The sequence below is a fragment of the Acanthopagrus latus genome, chromosome 15, assembly GCF_904848185.1.
Source record: "Acanthopagrus latus isolate v.2019 chromosome 15, fAcaLat1.1, whole genome shotgun sequence".
Classification (NCBI taxonomy): Eukaryota; Metazoa; Chordata; class Actinopteri; order Spariformes; family Sparidae; genus Acanthopagrus; species Acanthopagrus latus.
The window spans coordinates 12,869,302-12,891,602 of NC_051053.1; the positions used below are offsets into that span (position 1 = coordinate 12,869,302).

Here is a 22,301-nt window from a genome sequence, read left to right on the forward strand (position 1 = left end):
GAGGGATTCATCAGTGGCTTTCTCCTTTAACACAAGATAAGCGATGGTTTTATCTGTGTGGGAGGTGTTTATTTAACAGATGTCTCTTTACTTTAGCTATAGGTTTTAATGTGCAATAACACATCAGGCATTCATCTTTGCATAGTATGTGAATTCATCATGCATATCACCAACACATTCTGGAGATATAAGCCTCAGTCTGATCCACTTTAAATTGCATGACAGAAATGTTATTTCTACATTTTACTCTTCACATCTAAGCTAACTTTTTGATACTCGTTTTGGCTCTCTACTTCTAATTTTTGCTTTGAAAATTTCCTCCTGCCTAAAACTTCAGGGGCATTTAAGGCAAACTTATTTGTTCTTGTCATACCCAGCCCTGTCACGCCCTCTCTACCTGTCATGTTTGATCAGCCTCTCTGTGTCTGTTTCTGCAGGCTGGCTCGAGCCACCTGCAGCTCAGACAAAGGTGAGCCTGATGAGGAGATAGACAGGCAGGAGCGATGGGATGAGGAGGGTCAGAGATGGAGGAATTACCTTGGCTCATCTTCAACAGACTCTTTGATTTGACATTATTGAAAGATCCCCTATTTACTTGGCTCTATTCCTTTAAAGAGGCTATGAAGACCTCCACACACACACACACCCGCACAAGCACTCACACTGTTACGCAGGTGTAGGTACGCTAAATCAACTCTAGTTGCAGACTGTTCCTTATGATAACAAACCTTGACATCAGGTATGATAATATTGTTTTACGCAGGACACATGAGGGCCTTCCTTGACACACTATAAATCTGGTATGAGAATTCCCTCCTGCATGTTAACACAGGACGACAGAGTCCCTTGTTTCAGGCAAAGTTTTAAAATTAGCAACAGTAATGATTGCAGATTGGCATGGAAGACGCATCAGTGAACCAACATAAAACTGTGTATATCTTATACAGCTAACAATTAGATAAAAAAATCACTCTAATCACATTTGAACTATTCCCTGTTTTCATTCTCTTACCCCTGATTTAGTTCTGTGTTTAGTGCGATCTCTCACCTCATGACAGTAGTTCATCAACTGTGACCTGGAAGTGTTATCTCAGTCCAAGTCACACTCTTGTCATTTTCTCCACTGAGACACGAGTAAATAGAGCAGAAAACATGTCTCTCACACAAAGCCTGTACACAGCATCATGAGGGGGAATGAAAGATTTAAGTGTGCGTGAGGATGTGTGCGCAACACATCATGTCTTGTTTGAGAGACGTGTCTGGCTGAGCTGATGGCACATGACTATGAGATGCATCACCCACTCAGCCTCACTAACAAGGAAGAAGTATTTTCTCCGTGTTGGGTCTGATAATTTTACGACAAAATAATTCACAGCTCGCCAGTATTGTCTAAACATTGCATTCTTCCGCAAGGCTAAGTGGTCGCCATGGCATACACTTAATGAACGGAAAAAGCAGTAAAATGTTAACAGCTGCTCCATTCTAATCCTGTCATTTACTTTCCCCTTCTCTCTCTTTCTCCTTTTCCAGTTCTGTCCATCCAGGCTGAATCCTTCCACTTCACCAAGGAGCCCAAGTCCCAGGATGCCTTGCATGGCCGCAGTGCCATGCTACGCTGCGAGGTCAGCGATCCAACTGACATCACTTACCGCTGGCTCCACGAAGGCCAGCGCCTGGAAAACGACGACAGGCGCTTCCAGGAGAGCAGCAACCTCAAGTTTACTGCCGTGGATCGGCGGCTGGACGCGGGGAGCTTCGAGTGCATTGCAGAGAAAACGGTCACGGGGGAGATACTCTACTCCACGAACGCCTCTTTCAATATCAAGTGTGAGTGTTTGTTTCAAGCTGTTCTCACCCTCCGTTCTAGGAAAACAAACCCTCCTGAGTGAAAATTGCCGGCTGACAGAGTTTCATAATGGCAACGAGGGTGTGCATCCAGTTTCTGGATCAAAAAAGCAAAACAAAAGTCAGAGTATAAAGTGACAGGTAGTATGAGCCTAAGGAATGTTTCCACCTTGTTGCCTTGTTCTTTGTGGCTTCCTCTCGCACTGTCCAAAGGAAACTGGATATGTGTACCACCAAGCATGTGTTTCTTGTTGCTTCTCTGTTGTGTAACACTCTCTTTTCCCATATAGCATCAAAAGGCCTTTGTCAGGAAGTTCTGAGCAGTGTAATTTACTTTTGAGCTCTATAATTATTTAGGTTTAGATTAACTAGGCCCTCCTCACTCCAGCTTTAATTCATGTCAGGCATTTCCTAACCTTTTTTGTCCCATTAACAGGGTGACGCACTAGTGTCTTAATGTTGTTGTTTAGCCCCATAACCTAACCTCAATGACCTTCTTAGGTTTCAGAGGAAGCCATGGAAATTCTGCACAATGCTTTTTCGGGTAGATAACAACCTTGTTCATGTATTGTGGAGGGCCCTCAGGTACCAGTTGTTACTGAAAAGCCTTTGTGTCTCACAAACACAGAGTTTGTACTGTTGGCAGAAGAAAACAAAAAGCAAAGCAGAGTAAAAAATGGCTCCATCTGGAATATGTTGTCCTCTGTAGCAGGATTCAACGGGGGTTTTTTTTCTTTGCGGTGATGTTAATTGTTCAAAGGCTTATTACGAGAGTGTCCAGACCTCCGAGAAGCAAAACTGAGAGACCGACTGAGAGGGACAGACAGAGGGATAGAGCCGAGGCTTAACCCCCACTGTATGATGTGCCTCCACCAGTGGATATTTGTGGTCTGTGATGTTGAGCGCTGACTCTAAACGATTAAAAGTTTTAGCCACACAGACTAAAGGAGCACATCAGTTTTCCAAACCATGTCTGATCTGAAGGGAGCTGCTTTTATGTGTTGAAATTTAACATGATGTAGTGTGTTAATAAAGCTCAACTGACATACTCCCACAGATTAGAAAGAAGAGAAAACGAGTTAGACATGAAGCTCCAGTTCTTAAGAGCTGCATCGTGACCCAGAATACACTGTGTTATCTGCCAGGTCATTAATATTCCCACGCATTGTAACAGACAGGCATATTTTTATTGGAAGGAAGCTGGTGTAATAATTTAAAAGAAAAACACTTTTTGTTCCTGCTGAACTCCTTTTATCATGGAAATGTATATGGGCACTTGTTTATATATAAGTGGTAGTACATGTTAGTGCAGATTGGCTTCTTTTCACACAAAAGAACATTCAGAGAAGAGTCGAAAAATGTTGGTCTAAATAAAAAATAAGGTGTGACTTGATCACCTACCATGTCTTCAGGCAGGTACAGATCACATACATTCATTTTAGAGAGATAATTTAAAAAGTTTCATGCTCAAGCTACAATATTTTCTATCAACAGTGGATGGAATTATTGTGTAATGTGAGCAGTGTAGCTCATAGTGACAGTTATCATCAGCTCTGCAGTTCCCCCCAGCTGTTTGGAGCTACTTAAGCTCATTTATTTGTTTTTTTTTTTCTGCTCACAATTTTACTGTTTTAGTTTTACTGTCTTACCTTGGTGTTATTTCTAAAACTGCAGGCAGCTGTTTTCAGTAATACGCTCTAGAAAACTGGTGTACTCATCTTCCCAGCTTAGACTTTAGCTGGAGCATTTAGTGGCTAATGAGTCAGATATTTAGTGGATAACAAATTAATGCTAACGTTGCCCCATATCTATTTGGTTTGCACACAGCAAACTTGGCAGGGGGTCTGTGAAAGTTTGAGAATGTAAAGGGAAAAATCAAGGTCATGAAAGTTTAAACAATAACAACAAAAAAACACTATAACACAGCAGTAAACCTGAGAAGTGCCCACCCATTCAAGCTGCTTTCACTTTGAATTCTTGTCTGTGAGCCTGTAAAGACTGTAGTATAGACAACACACACTAGATAACTCTCCCATGAACATGTCTGTCTTCAGATATAAAACAGTTGCAGAAACACACCTTTTAAGTACCTGTGCAGAGAGTCCATATGACCTGTCTGGTGCCCCTGAAATAATCACCTGTTAACTGACAGGTTTGCCATATCAACTTTATAAGTGCATCAATGTTAATGTCAAATCAATGTAAGTTTCAGTAATAAATCTTGGATTTTGAATTAAATCTTTGATTTTGAAATTGGCTGTGTGCAAAGCCTTTTAGCAAAATCACTATGAGGACTGAGCAGAGGTGTGATGCCAGCTACATGTTCCTCCCTTTTCAGAGACAGCAGTGCTACAGACATGGAACAGATATGAACAGCAGCAGATACATAGCTGTGAGGCAGATATTAATGGATGCAGTCTTATCAGTGCAGCTCACATTAATACTCTGTTGGAAATAGCAAGATCGATAGCTTTGTATCAGTTTAATAAGAATGCAGCAATATGAGTGGACTCCTCAGGCATGACATGAGACAAGAAGCCACTCAGAAAAATGTCTCTCTTAATGGAATGCACGTACTTTTCTGAATCAAACCCACAAGTAGAATACAGTAATAAATCATCCTATTTACTTTGCATGTTACATCTATCTGTATATCAACATATTTAGCTGTCCTTCCCTGGATCGCTTTAGTCGGATCAGACCATGTTTTGACAGATGTTCCCATATTTCCCCAACATACATTTAACGGGCGATAAAGCCACACATAGCTTTAAAGTAAAGACCCCCCCCGGCAGTAATCCTGCATGTGCGTTCGCTCATGTGTATGCTAGTTTGCGTGCATACTAGTAAATGTGGGTTGTAGGGGGGTGGGGGGTGAGCTATTCCATATATACTGTACATGGACTGTACTGGAGTAGATTGTCTCCCCTCCCCCTCCCACCCTCTACAGAGAGAGAGTTAATTTATCTTGCTCTCAATGGTGGGTGGGCAAATCTTGCCAGTTGAGAGTTATTCAGAGTAATTATCCCCCCTCTGTTTTCACTAATGGAGGTTTTAGCCCCCCCTTCATCCTTTTGTCCCGCCCGGTCACTGGGTCTCCACGGCGAGACCGCGTCCAGCAGAGGCGTCGGGCTCAGTCATCACTATTGTCAGCATGTTTGTTGGTCCTGGAGGCGATGCTTCGCTTGACTCTTGGTAACAAGATGCAGACTGACAGTGTTATGTACAGGATTGTGTTGGCTTGTAGGAAGAGAGAGAAAACAGAGTGGAAATGCAAGGAAGAAGGCACTTTTTGTTTAATCTTTTAAATCACACACATGCCATCTTAGTTTAATCACACAGCATGTGTCCTTCCTTAACCTACTTTAGTGCAGCAGATGCATCTTGGCGCATCCTTACTTATTACCAGTACACATCCTGTCATAGTTCCTACATCTTCCTTTGCTGTCATTTTTTGGAGCTGTCGAGATGCAGCTCTTCCTCATGCTTAATGACCCAGGCTCCATCCGTCAGCTTCTCCCCTGCAGAGTGACTTTGCTCCACTGTCAGTGACTCTTTTTCCCCTTCTCACAGCAGTAGCATCTCAGAGTTGCTGTGGTGTGCAGCTTGGTCTGCTGACCTCTGTCAGCCACAGCTGATAAAATCTGACACCTCATTCGAGACAGCAAGCTGAGTCTGTCACGCTCTTCCCAAGAGTGCAAGGACACTTTTTCATCTTTTCTTCTTTTTTTTTTTGACAATACGAAGCTGCTCTGCCACATGTTTTAGTAACTTCCATAGCCATATGGTGCTGTCTGTCAAATCCTATCCCCAACACCGCTCTGGATAACACAATCCACCCTGCCTCTCTCTGTTGCAGGAACCCTTCTCCATGGCAACAAATCAGCTCATTGAGTGAAACAGACTAACACACACTGGTACAGCTGCATTTTGGCACAGTGAGGGAAGAACCGTCCAAGCATCTGCCTTCACAGTATCCTCACAATTCATCTGTTATCATCCCTGTGTTGATAGAGCTTCCTGTTCTGCCTCCAACATAATAATTATACACCCCTAATTATGGCGTTAGCTGCCAGGCCTGCTCCAACACTTAGTCATGCATTCTGAGAAGGATTACGGGGAAGTATTTGCCACTAATAGGTTATGAAAGAACGCCTTCTGTTTGTCGAGTGGACAGCTGGAGAAACCTGAGTTGTGAATGGAGTTATGAGCAATGCAAAAGTAATAATGTGTGACTGTCAGAGAATCCAGGTCAATTTGAAAATTAAATGATACAGAGAATTGGTTATGAGTAGGAGAAACAATAGACAGTCACAAGGCAGTGTGTGTTGATTTCGTGTTCATTGTTCACGGAGCTCGGGCAGTGTGTCTTGTACTGTGATTTCTTTTTCCTACATTATGTAGGTTCTTTATTTGTCTTGTTGTTTTTCCTCTTACTGCAGACTCATGCTGCTGGAATGTGAAATATTTCTTCCAAATAAAAAAAAGGTGTCAGAGGGTTTTTCCCAGGACTGACGTACCAGACACCGAGAGGTTAAAGTCGGTTTGTTGAATCACTTTTTTTTCTCCAGTTGGCAATAGACAGCAGAAAACATAGACCTGTATAAAAGTATCCCTTTAAAATGCAGCTGTGTCTCCTGAGGTTGACAGTTTGACACCCACCTGTTGCTCCGGGCAGGTTAAAACAAATGTTTTGATTTCATTTAGCAAATGTCAGTCACACTGCAAATGATAGTTGTTGTTTCATCGCGCTTTTTCAGAGTCTCTCCTCCTCCTCAGTGACTCACTGTTTCCCCTTCTGGTTTTGTCGGCCCCCATACGCTTCCAGTGCACTAATAACAGGTCTGTCTGGAGCGTCTGGCCCCAGGTCCCCATTGCTGGCATGGCCTTCATCACCTCCTCCTCGTCACTAAGCTGCTGGAGCTATTGACTGCAACGTCCTTGACTTAGATGCGCAACCAATTAGAACTCTCAAAAGACGTTTGAGTACATTTATGCGCATGTGGTCTTGCTTCAGGGCTCAACATCATCCACTTCATTTCACACCTCACCACCACGAACAGACATACAAACACACATAGTTGTTCCAATCCAGCATGGCGTTCACACACATATAGGTGTTGGGGCATCTGTTTCAGGAGGAAGTTAATGAGCGCAGATGGGGATATATGCAAGAGGGTTGGAGGCCCTGTTTCTGTGGAGACAGGTTTCCCATGATCCCCCTGAGCCACCTTCCTGTGTAATTCATTGTGACGGGTCTTCCTCTAGCGCCCCCTCTGACCTCACGGTGGTGCTGCCCCCCCTCCCTCTCCAGCCCTCTCTCAGGTGGAAGCCCATGCCATGCATATTTCATAGATGATCCAGACATGCAGCCACAGTATTCAGCCACAGGCCAAATAAATGTAACCCGCCATGATGGAATGTCTTACACTAATACACACGAGTCAAACAAACACAAAGACAAAAAGCCCTCATGGGCTCATACATAAACTAGGGCAACCCAAACAAACATGCTTTCTCCGTGAATTAGATGTATGCACCCAGTAACAAGACTGGGTTTGTGAACGTCACAAAACCACAGCTCATATATCATCACATAAATAACAATTAGCACTGATCTCACTCATTGTAAACACAAAGTATTTGTGTAGTCAACACACACCACAAGATAAGGGGAATTCCTGTAAGGTAACACAAAGGCTCAATCTCACAGAGTGTCTGCAGGTCCTTAGAGTGTCTTGTTTTTGCTCTAAATTCAATTTTATAAAATTAGGCTTTAAAAATGATGAGGTACATGGCCAATTTTTTTACAACACTAGGGTTTTAAAAAATGAAACTAGGCTCGCATAAAATGGAGTCTGGAGGATGATTTGAAGAGTCTCAGCCTGAGGAATGAAGCTGCTCTGTAGTCAAGTGCTATAGCATTAACGCTGAGGAGGTGTAACTGCCAGTCCACACTGTCTGGGCTTTGCTTGTGAGGGAAGTCCAGTATCTGCTTGCAGAGTGTTTTGCTCAAGCACAGTGTTAAGTTTTCGTATCAGCTTCGTGAGTGCGATTGTATTGAATGCTGAGCTGAAATCGACAACAAGCATTCTGATGTAGCTGTTTTTAATTCCCCAGACGTGTAAAGACTGAGTGGATACTGAATGGGCAGTGGATATTGCAAATAGTCTCAAATGTGAGGTTGTACTTGCCACAGATAAGGCTCTTCTCAACGAAAGTCCACATTTCTGATGTAGAAAATATTTAAACCTGCTGAATTCAATTCAGTCTCTTTGATTTATACTTGTATATACATGTTTGTGAAGTGGAGATAAACCTAACGCACTCTGTGCCTTTATACCTGCAATGCTTTAACAAGAAAAACATGATTTTTCTAAAAGTCAGTCTTAAATATGGTGAAGTAACTATTTTTTAAAGGTCTTAAAAAGCATTAAATTGAAGTCTCTGATAACTGTAGACATCTTAAATACAGCCAAATGTAAGGTGTCTCTAGCAGGGGGGACAGCTTTCTCTAATTAACTGTGAAATACTTTTTTAATGCATCAGTACACTTCACCAGTATCTAGCTCTGCAGCAGAGAGTGATATGTTTTGTCAGCAGAAGAGTCTCCATCTAATCAAATTCAGAAATGTAATGGCTGACACTGAACTTCTGGCTTGCAGGAGCCACCGCTTCCCTTTCTCATGAAAAACTGATGAAATGGCTCATGAGATAAATCTTCTAGTCTGCCTTGAACATTTGAAAAATGATCTTAGGCTGCCCTTCTTTTAGGAGAATGTAGGAATGATTTGCCACTGTGATGATATCTTGACATACTGTATATAGTGGATATTATATATATCCCAGAGCACTGGGTCAAACCCTTAATGGTAAAACCACTCTGTTCCCCTCATTTCTCATTGCACCATGATGCGTCCAGCGGACGACTATGGATCAATTTCCCGCCATCTGTTTTCTTCATTTGTCCTCTTGCTCATCCGTCACTCTGACACCATTGATCAGGTTTCATGTTTCTTGTGTGAGGGATACCTCTCATCGCTTTGTTGTGGGATTTGCTCAACTGATGGTGAAGTAATGTAGACACACCTGATCTGCTTTGAAGAAATATTCCTGCATTTTTAGAATTGGTGTGCTAAGGTCAGAGGTCAAAATTTTTTCAACTGTTTCCTGAATTTATGGGCAGTCTCTTTCTTTCAGTATAAGTCTGTGAGCTGTCCATTAAATGTCCATAAAAAGCACCGTAAATGCCCTGTGAGTTCAGGAGAGAGGACCCTCTCTCACCACGCTGCCTCTGTTCCTGAGTCACAGTGTTGTCACAGTGATGTGCCTCCCTGCCCTCTTCCAAGCAGGAACCATTAGCATCTCCGTGTGTCCCGCAAGGACGGACAGCATGATGACCACTTAACTCAATTTTTCCTCCTGTCCTTCTCCTCTATTATTTCTCCTGTCCTCAGATGCTTCCTCACTCCTCCAGCTTACAGTATCCTCTGTTTTTCCTCCACAGGGTTAGAGAGTGGTGGTGTGACTCTGAAGGAGCCCACCTCAGAGGGGGATATCGAGAGCTCTGCGCCAGTCACGTTGCGCTGTCATATTGACGGACACCCACGGTGAGTTTCCTCCCACATCACCTCAAGTTCAGAGCTCACAGGGTTAAGGATCATGTGGAGGACTGTACTGAAAACTGTTCCTCTGCCCTGGATGGCCTCTCTCATGGCCTTATGTTCTGCCTGTCCTATTCTTCCTCTTTTCAACTCTATTCCTCTTCTTTTTTTTGTCTTCATCAATCACTCGACTCTTCCCCAATTTTTGTCTTCTCTTGTCCCTAACCTCTCTCATGCCTTCCCACTCTAATCCTCTCCTTCTCAGGCCGACATGCCAGTGGTTCAAGGACGGGGTGAAGCTGACAGAGAAGAGCCATCAGATCAACAACAAGGAGAGAACGCTCACCTTCAAGAGCGCCAGTCCGGACGACAACGGCCTGTACTACTGCTGCGCCAAGAATGCAGCCGGGCATGTCTGCAGCAACAGCAATTTCACACTCAACATTATAGGTGTGTGTGTGTGTGTGTGTTGGGGGGGGGGCTTTTTCACAGTGTCTTCATCCAATCTGACATTCACAAGGGTCCTTGGTTTCTCAGTTGTTTCTTTTGCTACTGCATGACATAATCCATTATTCAGTAATTATTACCCGTTGAATTCACCCTATAGCATTGCCTGTAGAAATGTACTGGTTCTTTGTTGGAATTATTTCAATGGCTGCAACTCTCTCTTTCTTAATCTGTTGCTTATTTTCACGATAGAGCAATTAATCATTCAGTCTTTAAAATGTCATCAAAGTGTAAAAAAGAAAAAAAGGTCATTGCAAGATCCCAGAGCCCACAGTGATGTCTTCAAATTGTTTCTTTGGTCCAACCAGCAGTCGAAAGCCGAGCAACTCGTCATTTACTCTCGTAAATGTTAAAGAGCAGCATATAGTCCTTACAGTTAAAGATGCACTATGGAACTTTTTATAGCCCTGTAAACAAACAGACAGATCTCTTGACACATTTTCGTATTTGTACATTTCTATTTTGTTATAACAGATGACTATATAGCGATGTCTTCTTGTTTTGTCCATGTTACAGTCAAGTATTTACTTTAGCTATTAAAAATCGTCAAAAAAATAATTTCCCCACATTAGAGATAATCAGTGACTGATGATTAACTAATTGATTTAATCAAGTAATCCTTTCAGCCATAATTAAAAGTCAGATATTTTCAGCTTTCAGGAAATATTCTGTCCTCTGCCGGGAAGTACGGTGAAGAGGAGGAGGGGGGTGTTTTACACCATTAGTGGTAAGAGAAAGCAGGAAGAGACAGTGATGGTGTTCCTAATGTGATTACCTGAGAGTGTGTTAGCACCTTCCTCCTTCGCCACCCACGCAGACAGAAACATCATAAACATCCAGAGAGCGAACAATAACATCGGCTCCCTCAGCAACAGCAGTGTCCTTCTGTTGATCTGACTGTGTTACTGTAGCTCTCACAAACAGTGTTGATGTACAGAGAGATGATTTGTATTTCTGCAGGATCGCAACAGGACTTTTGATGTTTACTGTGTGTGTGTGTGTGTGTGTGAGTGTGAGTGACCTTCCTGTCTATGACGCTGCAGAGCTAGTACTGTACATACAGCAGCACATCTGTGCGAGTAACCTGATGCCCTGTTCCACTCTAATTTGCCACCTGCAGCACACACACTCGCCGACACGCTAGGTTAGCACCTGGCCGAAGGAAGAATGGATAATTGTTGAGTTTCCAGTTACCGCGTCGCCACCCTCTGCTCCTCTATAGGGCTTCAGCTTGAGGAAAAGCTGACAGATTTAGACAGGTTTTCAATGAACGGTCACAGCTCTTTAAGATGAGGCCCTGGCTCAGACTTCCTGGGTGGGCCAGGTGTGCTTTCTTTTTCTTCACACAAACTAGTAGTCACATCCTAATACTGCTACTGGCACTGCACCTCCATGAGCTGTTCGGAATTGAAAAATACAAACCGCTAAATCCTGGATTAAGGGTGTTTTCATGTTCCCATTTCTAAATTGAGCTCAACACCCTTCAGCTTTGTATTTGGAGCATAACAATTTCCTTAGATATTTGTGGTAATTACTACTCTTTCAGGTTGTATGCTACCAAATCTCTGGCAAGTCAGAGCAGCCAAGTTTTGGCCAAAGCTTACAGTGGATGCCTGGCGGGGTTGAAGGGGTCAAAAGAATGTTGATAGAGGGAAAAAAAATGCCATTAAAGCATTCTTGGTTGAAATGAAATGACTACAGAACCCCCATCCTTTAAAAATACAATACAACTTATTCATTGTTTACCCTTTGAGTTACTTATCAAATTAATCAGTCAGGGACAGAGTTTTCTAGTTTCCAGAGTATTTGACCCCACTTGAGTCTTTCTTACCCCACTTCAAATATTATAAATTTAAGTAATCAGAGAAAGGGGAGATGATGGTGCAGATAAGCTGCAGGGTCTGTTCATTGACCTCATTAAGTCTCCCCGTGAGGCCCCCCTTAGGTGTTGACACACACCGCCACCTGAAGGCCGCTTGGTTTCGAGCCTCACGCTGCTGTTGGCAGCTTTTAATAAAAGCCCCGGAGCAGATCGGTGTACGGACATCCACGCAGATGGAACTTGATGGTCGGATGCCTGCACACGTAATAATGCAGATGTTTGTCTACCTCTCTCACAGATAAGAGTTTTCCGAGGCCGGTGGTGACTCCGGAGAGCCAGGTGGTGTTGAGGAACGAGGAGGCCGCGCTCCACTGCCAGTTCACCGCCGAACCACTCCCAACACTGGAGTGGTATCATGAAAATGAGCTGCTGGCAAACAAGACTCGGTATGTTAAGGGCTAAATCCTCCCTTCTGCTTTACTCTTTTCTATCTCATCATCCATCTCTTACACCACCTCTCCCACCAACATCCTGCCCCCACTTCATTCCCTCTCCTTTCTTACCATTATATAAGCTCCAGCTTCAGGGAGTCCTTTGAACCCAATGAGGTGGAACTCTTGCATCGGGCTCTCGGCTCTGTGTGTGCTGTTACTACTCAGTCCTTAAGATGGATTGCACATTAAGGAATATTATTACTGGAACAGAGCACAGTAAAGTTTCTCTGCAGTCTACCATACATCACCTGAACGCAGCCTTTCTCTCCAGCCTATCATAAGATACTTTGTAGCTCTCCAGTAAGCAGAAAAATACCCTACAATCAGCTTAGCAGCATGTCCCCTATAAAACCATAAGAATGAGATAATAACCAATTTCTATACCAAGTGCCAAGTACTCCCTCAGGGCTCAAGGCACATTATGTGTATACACAATCACATTGTGGGCAGCTTGTTCCACATGGAGAGCCTTGTTTTCGATTTTAAAGTGATTATTGTGTTCAGTGAGGGAGGGAGGTATGGGAAGGACTCCATCAATAGTTATTCGGTGTGTAATGAGCTTGTCAGAGGCAGGTTCGGTCACCTCAGCAGTGATGACTCAGCAGCAGGATCGCGGGTGCTAGTGCTGTGTAATGAGCATGAATATGAAAACACGCACACTGTATTCCAAGGAGGCCTGGTGTGTTTGTGTTTATTGATCTGGGCTGATATAATGCCAGAGGAATGCAGCTGCTCTGCAGGGGTTATCATCTGTTTTGCACCTGCACTGTTTAGACAACCCCCCCTCTAGATTTTGTGCGAATGTTTGATGAAGTTTGTTTAGTATGAAGTATGAAACCAAGAAAAAACATGCCAGTGTAAGCTCACAGCTATTTTTGCAGACAGAAAAAAAATGATGCCCCATTGTTCAAACCAACTGTGGAGGCAAATATCTGAAATTGTATTCTGTGTGAGTTGGATAAAATGTAGCTATTAAGATGATTCCCTCTTTTCATTTTGTTTTTGTGGTTATTTTAGACTGTTTCCTCGCAGTGAAGTAATATTCCACAGACTTGTTCTCCATTTCTCGAGTGGAAACTCGCACAAGCTCCCAAAGCTCATTTCCCTCCTGCTATTGAACAGACGAGAAGAGAAGAGAAGAGATGGCACAGAAATATCAGTCCTCCCGAAGGAATCATGTGCAAAACCAAATATTCCTGGATGAATCTTGCTTTTGGAAAACTCTCCTCGGGAATTCCCCAGAATCCTAAATGCATCCAGCAGTGCTTTTTGCTTATTTCACTCTGTTTTACATATCCTCTTTCCCCATGAGCTTCATAACTACTTTTTCATACAACTGTGATGAGCTGTTGAGTTGTCCAGTCTGTGGAGCTGATTTCTGTGCTGCCTGGGATGTACAGCTCCTTATCTGTCATCCCTGGAGCTGGCTTAAGGTCAGCCTTTAATTACATCTCATCCCGTCCATCACTGGCACCAATACTCCCTTTAGCCTGCCAGATCCCATGGGCCAGCCATCAGGAAAAGCATAAGACTGTTTTTTAAAGTGAACTCACTATGTAGGACACCTTTCTTTGTGTTCTGTGAACCAACTCGCAGTATTTACTAACCTATTTAGAGCAGCAGATGGCTTGGGTTTTAGTGAATCAGGGCAATTCAGATAGATTCAGGTAATATGCCTAACACGAAAAAGTAGGCCTATATTAAAATAGCCTAAGCTTTCAGGCGCTCACTCTATCGTATTTACCACTACGGCAGAGGTTCTGACACATGATTCAGTGTACACAAGTGCACAAGTGGTGTACACTGGACGGTGTCACTGGGTTAAATTGAGCCAAGGTTAGGCGATTGTTGTGTGGGCATGAAGAGGCATGTTTAATGATAGTCAAAGAGCACATGAAAGCCAACTCATGAACTGTAATGTCTCATGGTTTGTGTGAAATTATCATATGATGTGAATAATAAATGTGTAATATCAAATACAGTCATAACATGAAACTGTGATGTTATCATACCGTAAAAATGTCTCGTACCATTGCAACTCTATTACTGACAATTGTAATCTGATTACAGCTTTACTTTGTAACCATTACCCCCAACACTGGTGATGGTGAGATGTATGATCAAGGCGATCTGGAAGTGTAACCTGTCTGGACTGTTTTCTGCCCCACAGTGTGGTCCTGCTCTCAAACGGCACACTGCTGATCACCCAGGTCAAGCCCAGGAATACAGGGACTTACAAGTGTGTTGGCCGTGGCCTCAGAGGGTCCCATGTTACTCTGGAGGCCTCCTTACTCATAGCAGGTACACACACACACACACACACACACACACACACACACACATTTGCAGTTGTTGAACTGGTGAGAGATAAACACCTGTGAAATCTGTGTAATCTGAGACTGAGGGGGCATTTGGATTACATATTAATCCTTCCCCCCCATCTCATTCTGCCCTCCCCACCTCTTCTTCTGGCTCTTTCACTTAGAGCCAGATTTCTCTGATGATAATGACATTCCCTTATTGACATCCGGACCAGCTGTATCCACTACACACGCCGTGCCGGAGCATTTTCCTGCTTCCCCTCCATATTAATTCCTCCAACAGTCCAGCTGTTTGCCAAGCTTGTTTAGCTTAACAAACTTTCTCCAATGTGTGGCAGCACCTGGCTGAACATGTGTTAGATAACACGCCGTATGACTCAAACTGGCTAATAAGCAGTGTAATTATGAGGTTGTGAAATGTTTAACGTAAGTAGACCTGCCCTGTGATCGTCATCCAACTTCAATAGAGGTTGTCTTGTGAGAAATGTGAACAGGTGTGTAAACCACTATAAAATGAAAAAAACAACATCAGAGATATAACAATACAACTTTGTGGTTGTGCATAAAGATCAGGTTCTGATACACAGAGAAAACAATGTAGTATACTAGTCTAGACACATCAGAGTTTTTTAATATTGCACATTACAGCACCTGCTTTTTTCCTGTCTAAATCCACTACTCTTTAAATGTCTGCTTGAGCTTAAAGCAGGAACAAGCTGTAGTATCTTCTCATCTTACTAATCAGCCAGCATTTTGAAATGCAAGTGCATGCAAGTCAAATATTTTGAATGAGCTTAGGGCTGGAATTTCTCTGCGTTTCAGGGTCCCAAGTACTTTATTCCTCCCGAGCAGCCCCTTCTCCCCAAGGGTTTTGGATTAACGAGGTTCGACTGTATCTGCAGTTTTAACCCAGTGATCCGCAGCTCCATTTAAATACCTTAATTCACTTAATCTGATGGTAATCCCTGCAGGCATTATAGGGGATTGTGTCACAGTAGAATTCAGTATTTAGGGGACAAGTTTAAACAGTCACTCCATCCTAGCTCCACCTCATTTATTCCTCCGCCCCCTCCCCCTCCTCCCCCCAGCTCCGCTTCTCTTTCATCTGCTGAGAAATGTGTGTTTCGCTGTGTTCTCATTAATCGATTTAGATCTTAGACTAGTAGAGGGTCGAAGCCACTGACCAGCTTTTGGAGCATTGTCGGCCAATAAAGAATTAATGACTTCCATTTGGGACACACACACACAGTATTAAAGTACACAGTAGTGGGAGGTCTTGTGAGTCCACAGATCACATTCCATTTACTGTATAGGGGCTGCCAGTTTTGATATGACCCACCTCACACATTCCCTAGTTAATTCCCATACAACCTATATACTCAGTTCGCCTACTGTGCGCTTTGTTCTCTAATTACTGTGGCCTGCGCTACAAATCAGAGGACTTTTCCTAACAAGACAGGAAATCCGTTAGCTGAACTGTGTGTTGGAATTAAGTATGCTCTTGGCTGCTCATGAAATTCAAAAGTCAGTAATGCTTCCGTGGCTTTGAAGACAGATGGATGATTATCAGGGGCCTCGTGTGAATGGAAATCAATTTCAGCATTCAGATTGCTGCTTCACGCTGAAAATTCTCTCTGCTCTCCACTACAGAGATCGAGGACATGGTACCCAAGATGTCGAAGGTTTTCACAGCAGACTCCCTGCAGCGAGTGGCCTGTCGACCCCCACGCGGCAGACCTGAGCCAGAGGTTTGGTGGGAGAGAGGAGGTCAGCGGGTGCCCACAGAGGGCAGAGTGTACCAGGAGGACCGGGATCTGGTCTTCAGTCCCACAGAGAGCGGTGATTCAGGCATCTTCACCTGTGTGGCCCAGAACAAGGCAGGACGCAGGACACAGGAGTTCACCTTCACTGTGGCCAGTGAGTCATATTCAGACTAATTAAAAGGGACATTTGATTAGTTTCAGTGTCACTCAACTTTACCCATACTAAAGATGGAAAAAGTCTGATATCTCTTCAATTTTGACGAGGGATGTTAATGATAAAATCAATTGATCGATAACCGTGAAGATTTTAACCAATTAAAAATGTTTTAAGTGACGGGCAGATGGGCAGAAATACATCAAAAAGTGTCTTGTTACAAATCACAAATATTTTCTCTTCAAATATATGATAAAAAAAATTCACAATACTGGTATGAACAAATTTATTTAAAGTACATATAATTCTTAATCTAAAAGATACATAATAGAAGTGAGATATTACATTTTTTAAATATTGTTGTTTCAATACTTCTGAATTTTGTTGGGCCAGTTGTAGATTGCAACAGATGTCTCAGATGTCACCTCGAACATAGATCATGTCAGTTGTTCAGACAGTTTTTTTTAGTTGACTGACTTATAGTTTCTAAACTTCCAACATATTTCACGTATTATTAATGATTGACTGGAAATCGGTTTATAAGGTAACTATCAATTAAAGGAATTGATCCCTAATTTTGATCCCCAATTCTATTTTAAATCTGTTTCTAAATCACTTAAAACAGAGAGGAAACTCTGAGGAAATTATGTAAATAACATTAACACTTTGTTTATTACTTCGAAGTGCTGGTATTAGCTAAATAAGTATTAATGCGTTGTGTGTTTTTGTCTCCACAGCTCCCCCAGTGTGGGTGATGAGGCCTCAGGACAGCTACTTAGAGGAGGGTAAACCAGGTTATCTTCACTGTCACGCTCAGGCCGACCCTGAACCTGAGGTCACCTGGTACCGCAACAGCATCATGATCACACCAGAAGTAAGTTAGCACACGCACACACACACAGACACACACAGACACACGTATATTTGCATTCTGTATACAAATAGCAGATGAAAGCTCTCCAAATTTTGTGGCTTCTGAGAGTTTTACATTAAAGGAAACCTCTTTTTCTTCCCTGCAGGATTCTCGTTTTAAACTGTTCAATAACGGCACCCTCAGGATCAACAATGTGGAGGTGTACGACGGACAGCTGTACAGCTGTGAAACCAAGACCGCAGGCGGTCGACTGTCTGGCCAAGCTAAAGTTACTGTGCTCGGTAAGCTGCGAGAAAATCACCTAGTTGATCAATACTTACAGTAGACTACACTGTTCTCAATGAGCCTGCATTTAAAGTTGTTCCCCACAATTACCGAAAATGTAATGTGCAATGGTTGAATCATATCCAGGGCGTAATGACTAACAGCGCAGAGAGAAAATCTAAAACAAATGTGGTCGCGCCTTTGGGCTTGAGCGTGTGAATGTGTGTGTTTCCTAAAATAGGACGAGCATGCCTATGTTGTGTCCTGCAGGACACCCACAGAGGTGTAAAATGTGACTCATACATGGCAGCTTTGTTCCAGCCTCCATTTTCACACATTATCTCCGTGATAAATTCCTATCAGTGTAGCTTTGCTGCTATAGGATTACTGTGATAGATGGGCTGACATGTCCCTGTTTTGTCTGGCCAATCTGTGTTTATATGATCTCAGCCTCTGATAGACCTCAGTTTCTATACTCAGATCTGTGTGTGCATGTAGCTGCATTTCCCTGAATGTGTCTGAACATGATGTGTGTCATCTCATTTGCAGTGCTAGTTGCACAAAAGACGCTTTGACACATACTGTAGATCATGGGATCTCTGTCAGTGTTTACCACATGTGTAATGTATGTGTGATGTTTGGACTTGTGTTTCAGAGAAGCTGAAGTTTACCCCGAACCCCCAGCCTGTTCAGTGCCTGGAGCTGGATAACGAGATCACCATCCAGTGCTCAGCTAAAGGCAGGGAGAGCCCCACTGTCCGTTGGACCAAAGCAGGTGTGCACGCCGCTGGCTTAACCTTCACTCACAGTAGCTTAAATCAGATAAGGAATCAATGTTAAACACTCTCTTGAGGAAATATCTTATCCAAAATGCAGCAGTTCTCTTCATTCCTAGCATGCTAATGATGATAAATGCTGTTTCCACAAGAATGTGTGGAACCACGCATAGAATCTGCAATAAACAGTGTGAGGAAGATTCATCATCATGGATCATTTCCCCCTTCATCTGCGTTTGCCATGAAGGAGTCCATTTAACCAGACTCAGCCCTCCTAACCCCTCTGTGCGTCTCTCTGTCCCCCCCTGCAGACGGAGGAGAGCTACCGCCCCATGTCGAGCAGAGGAATGGCCAGCTCCACTTCACTAAAGTCACCCGCAGCGACGCCGGCAACTACACGTGCATCGCCTCCAACAGCCTGCAGGGGGAGATCAGAGCCCTGGTGACCCTCACTGTGGCCGGTAAACCTCTCGCTCATCTTCCTGCAGTCAGGGGATTGTTAGAGAAAGGGTCAGGCTACCACATTAGTCATCAGTCGCACATCCAGAGTGCTTGTGGTCTCAGTGCATCTGAGGGTGGTTTAATATGACAAAATCATTGATCACTGTCATCAAGTGGCAAATACAGCAGCATTTATTGTGTGTTTGGTGGCCTTTTTACGGCCCAGTAATGAATTGCATGCGGGTTGGTGAGTTTAACCGAGAGGATGTAAACCACAGTCACCACAGTCACCGCGGTTTGTAAAGGAAATGTTACAGCCCAGTTGTGGTGTAATAGGGGTTGTACTAATGTGTGTGTGTGTGTGTGTGTGTGTGTGTGTGTGTGTGTGTGTGTGTGTGCATGCGCTTATAGTGTACATTGAGTTTAAGGTGGAGCCAGAGTACACTACAGTGTACCAAGGACACACAGCTGTCCTGCACTGTCAGGCCACCGGCGACCCGGAGCCGCACATTCATTGGATGGACAAAGACAAGAAGCTGGACATCAGTAAGAACAGGAGGTACATGAGACGCGTCTTTGTCTTCTCTTCTTCTCTATCATACTTGAATGCAAAAATGTCTTGTGTAGATTTGTTTTTAAGACACTTAGTGTAAGATTGTTTCAGAGCTGTTGTACCAGACATGAACACGTGTCTGCCTTTCTCATCAGGGGGGAGAAAAACTCAAATGTAGTGCAAAATGAATATTCTGTTTACCAGATAATCATTGTGGCCTGCCAGTATAGTCAGTGGCTCGACAGCTTCCTTGTGTAACATTTTATTTTTACTCATAGTGTTCAGTATATATTATAATTATAGTTTCTATTATAAAACCTGATAGTGTTACATCATCTATGTGTACACTAAAATATTCTGTTGTCACATATCCCCTCAACGGCCTCATGTCAAAGTCTTCTTTTTCCATAATCTGATTCTATGCCAAACCATTCCTTCTTTATTTCTGTCACAGTGCAGCACAGCTCTAATGACTGATTTGTAAGCAAACCTCACAGAAACAAAGTATGAAGAGGTTTAAGATAAGAATACGAAACATTCTTAAACAAGGCCTATTGTATGTTTATAAATGTTATAGTATATATTACTATATTACTAGTATATATATTAGTATATATATTATATTATTATTATATATATTAGTGTCTGCCAGTGTTTTCAGTCCTGTTCATGGGGCCCACTGCCCTGCATGTTGTAGATGCTGGGAAAAGATCAGCTTGTCACTTGAAACAGGTGTGTTGGAGCATCCAACCAACTAAAAAACAACATGGGCACTACAAAGAAGATGGGCTGTAAAAAAAATTTTGACAAACGTTAATGTGCTGATACTAAAATTCAAACTTTAAAGCAAGAGCTGAATGTATACTCGTGATTATCAATCATTTCTTGAACAGTCTAATTTCCAGTAACTCTCTATAATAACATGTATTAAACCTGATCAATTTTGTTCAGCACGTTTAAGATTTTCAAATTGCATCTTGTGACATGGAGTATGTTCTTTCTGGCCTCCAGCTTCATCTGTCCTGTCCCTCTGTTTTCCAGGTTCCAGAAGATGCCCAATGGCACGTTAGTGATCAAAGATGTCACTACTGATGACACCGGTAAATACACATGCGTGGCCGGAAACAGCTGTAGCATCAAAGACCGCGTGGCTCAGCTATTTGTCGTGGGTGAGTTAAACACACATATTGTACAGAGGCACACAGACATACTGCATTTACACAGGCTTTCTTTATCAGGAACAAAGGTGTATGCAGGGGGTGTATACCGCAATCACAAGCAGAGGATGAAGGCCTTTATTAAACCCTCACCCTCTGCCTGTCATCTATCTCGACAGGTTAATAATTACAGCCATGACACTGACGCCACGGCTGTCACTGAGGTGATGGGATTGGGCAGATGTTAGATCTAATAACTCTGAGGCTCCTGTGGGCTGTCTGAGGCTGAAATTTGCAGTCACTTACTTTCACTAGTGTCCCATATCAACTAATTTTCTCACAAAGTAGCAGGATGGTATTCTAGATTAGCTCAGTAGGAGAATTGAATTAAAGTTAACCACAATTGCTGCCTGTGCCCAACAGACAAACCAATGCCTGCCTTTGAAGACGAAACGGACAGGGCTCCTTATAAGATGATCCAAACCATCGGACTGTCTGTGGGAGCGGCTGTGGCTTACATCATCGTGGTGCTGGGACTCATGTTCTACTGCAAGAAGAGACGCAACGCCAAAAGACTGCAGAAGGGCCAGGACGGAGAGGAGCCTGAGATGGAGTGTCTCAATGGTAAGAATGTTTGATGGAGAAGAATGTGTATGGTTTGTGGTTGAGGGGGAGTTGTGTTCATATTCCCCAACTTTATGGTCCTCAAAGCGTTGGTGAAATGTTTAGGACATTTGATGCCATCTTGAGGTTATCTTGGGTATAGCATGTAGAGCACGCTCAGATCAAATTTGACACATAGGCTGTTTACCAATTCATGGTCTAAACTAAGAAGAGATTATTTTTTTTTGATAGACAGAAGGAAATGCTAATAATAATACACTTAAGTTTTACACAGGGCTTTTCGGCAAATAAACATGAATACTGAGAATAAGATACGCAATGGAATAGAACCATAGAATGGTGTGCTTTAATGAACATATGGCACAGTTTTAGAATACCTGGAAATAATCATAATTTTGTTTTTTTACATTATAAGTACATTTTTGTGCCTATATATCTATATCTATATCTATATCTATATCTATATCTATATCTATATCTATATATATATATATATATATATATTTTTTTTTTTTTTTTTTAGCAGATACAATGCTAAATAAGCTATGAGTACATGATGTTAAACAAGGACATAATAGTCAGATATGTGCAGACACCCTGATGAAATCTTTTCTCTCCACACCTTTACTCTACATTTAATGAAAACTGCTTGCTTTGTCCTTTTTGACACCTATCCTGTGACGACGAGAACATTTCCAGTCTCTTACCAGAAAAAGCTCTGAAATGTCACTCAGAAATTGGAGTTCCCTTTTGTAAATTGGTAGCACCCATGGGGAGTAATTTGTAGACAGCAGCACTTGTATTTCCGTAGAGAAGGGACTATGTAGATCTGTTTCCAAGTATAAAAGCTGTAACAAAAGATTTATCAAGAAAACATGAGTTTTTGATGGATGGCCTTGTTTTTTGTTTATGTCTGGCTTTGCGTACCCGGAACACTTGATGGTTGGATATTTAAAATTTCAAATGGAATGAGACTTTGACTTGAACACTTCACATTTCATTCAGCAGAGCAACAATTTTTGGATTTGTATGTTTCAGCTTTCTTTATAAGGCAATGATAAAGACATTGTTCTGTACTTGGACACACATCACATTTACAGTG

At 42.6% G+C, this 22,301-nt stretch overlaps 1 protein-coding gene across 1 annotated transcript in view; it reads left to right on the top strand.

The window, feature by feature from the left end:
* The window catches only part of ptk7b (protein tyrosine kinase 7b), a 75,431-nt gene that overhangs the window by 49,260 nt on the left and 3,870 nt on the right, over nucleotides 1–22,301 (top strand). Inside the window, exons 2-14 of the mRNA XM_037123740.1 lie at nucleotides 1,531–1,827; nucleotides 9,353–9,455; nucleotides 9,715–9,899; nucleotides 12,077–12,224; nucleotides 14,443–14,573; nucleotides 16,244–16,510; nucleotides 17,248–17,384; nucleotides 17,530–17,665; nucleotides 18,304–18,423; nucleotides 18,736–18,885; nucleotides 19,277–19,424; nucleotides 20,460–20,587; nucleotides 20,999–21,199. Of these exons, the coding sequence (XP_036979635.1) occupies nucleotides 1,531–1,827; nucleotides 9,353–9,455; nucleotides 9,715–9,899; nucleotides 12,077–12,224; nucleotides 14,443–14,573; nucleotides 16,244–16,510; nucleotides 17,248–17,384; nucleotides 17,530–17,665; nucleotides 18,304–18,423; nucleotides 18,736–18,885; nucleotides 19,277–19,424; nucleotides 20,460–20,587; nucleotides 20,999–21,199 (2,151 nt within the window). The remainder of the gene's footprint in view (nucleotides 1–1,530; nucleotides 1,828–9,352; nucleotides 9,456–9,714; nucleotides 9,900–12,076; nucleotides 12,225–14,442; nucleotides 14,574–16,243; nucleotides 16,511–17,247; nucleotides 17,385–17,529; nucleotides 17,666–18,303; nucleotides 18,424–18,735; nucleotides 18,886–19,276; nucleotides 19,425–20,459; nucleotides 20,588–20,998; nucleotides 21,200–22,301) is intronic.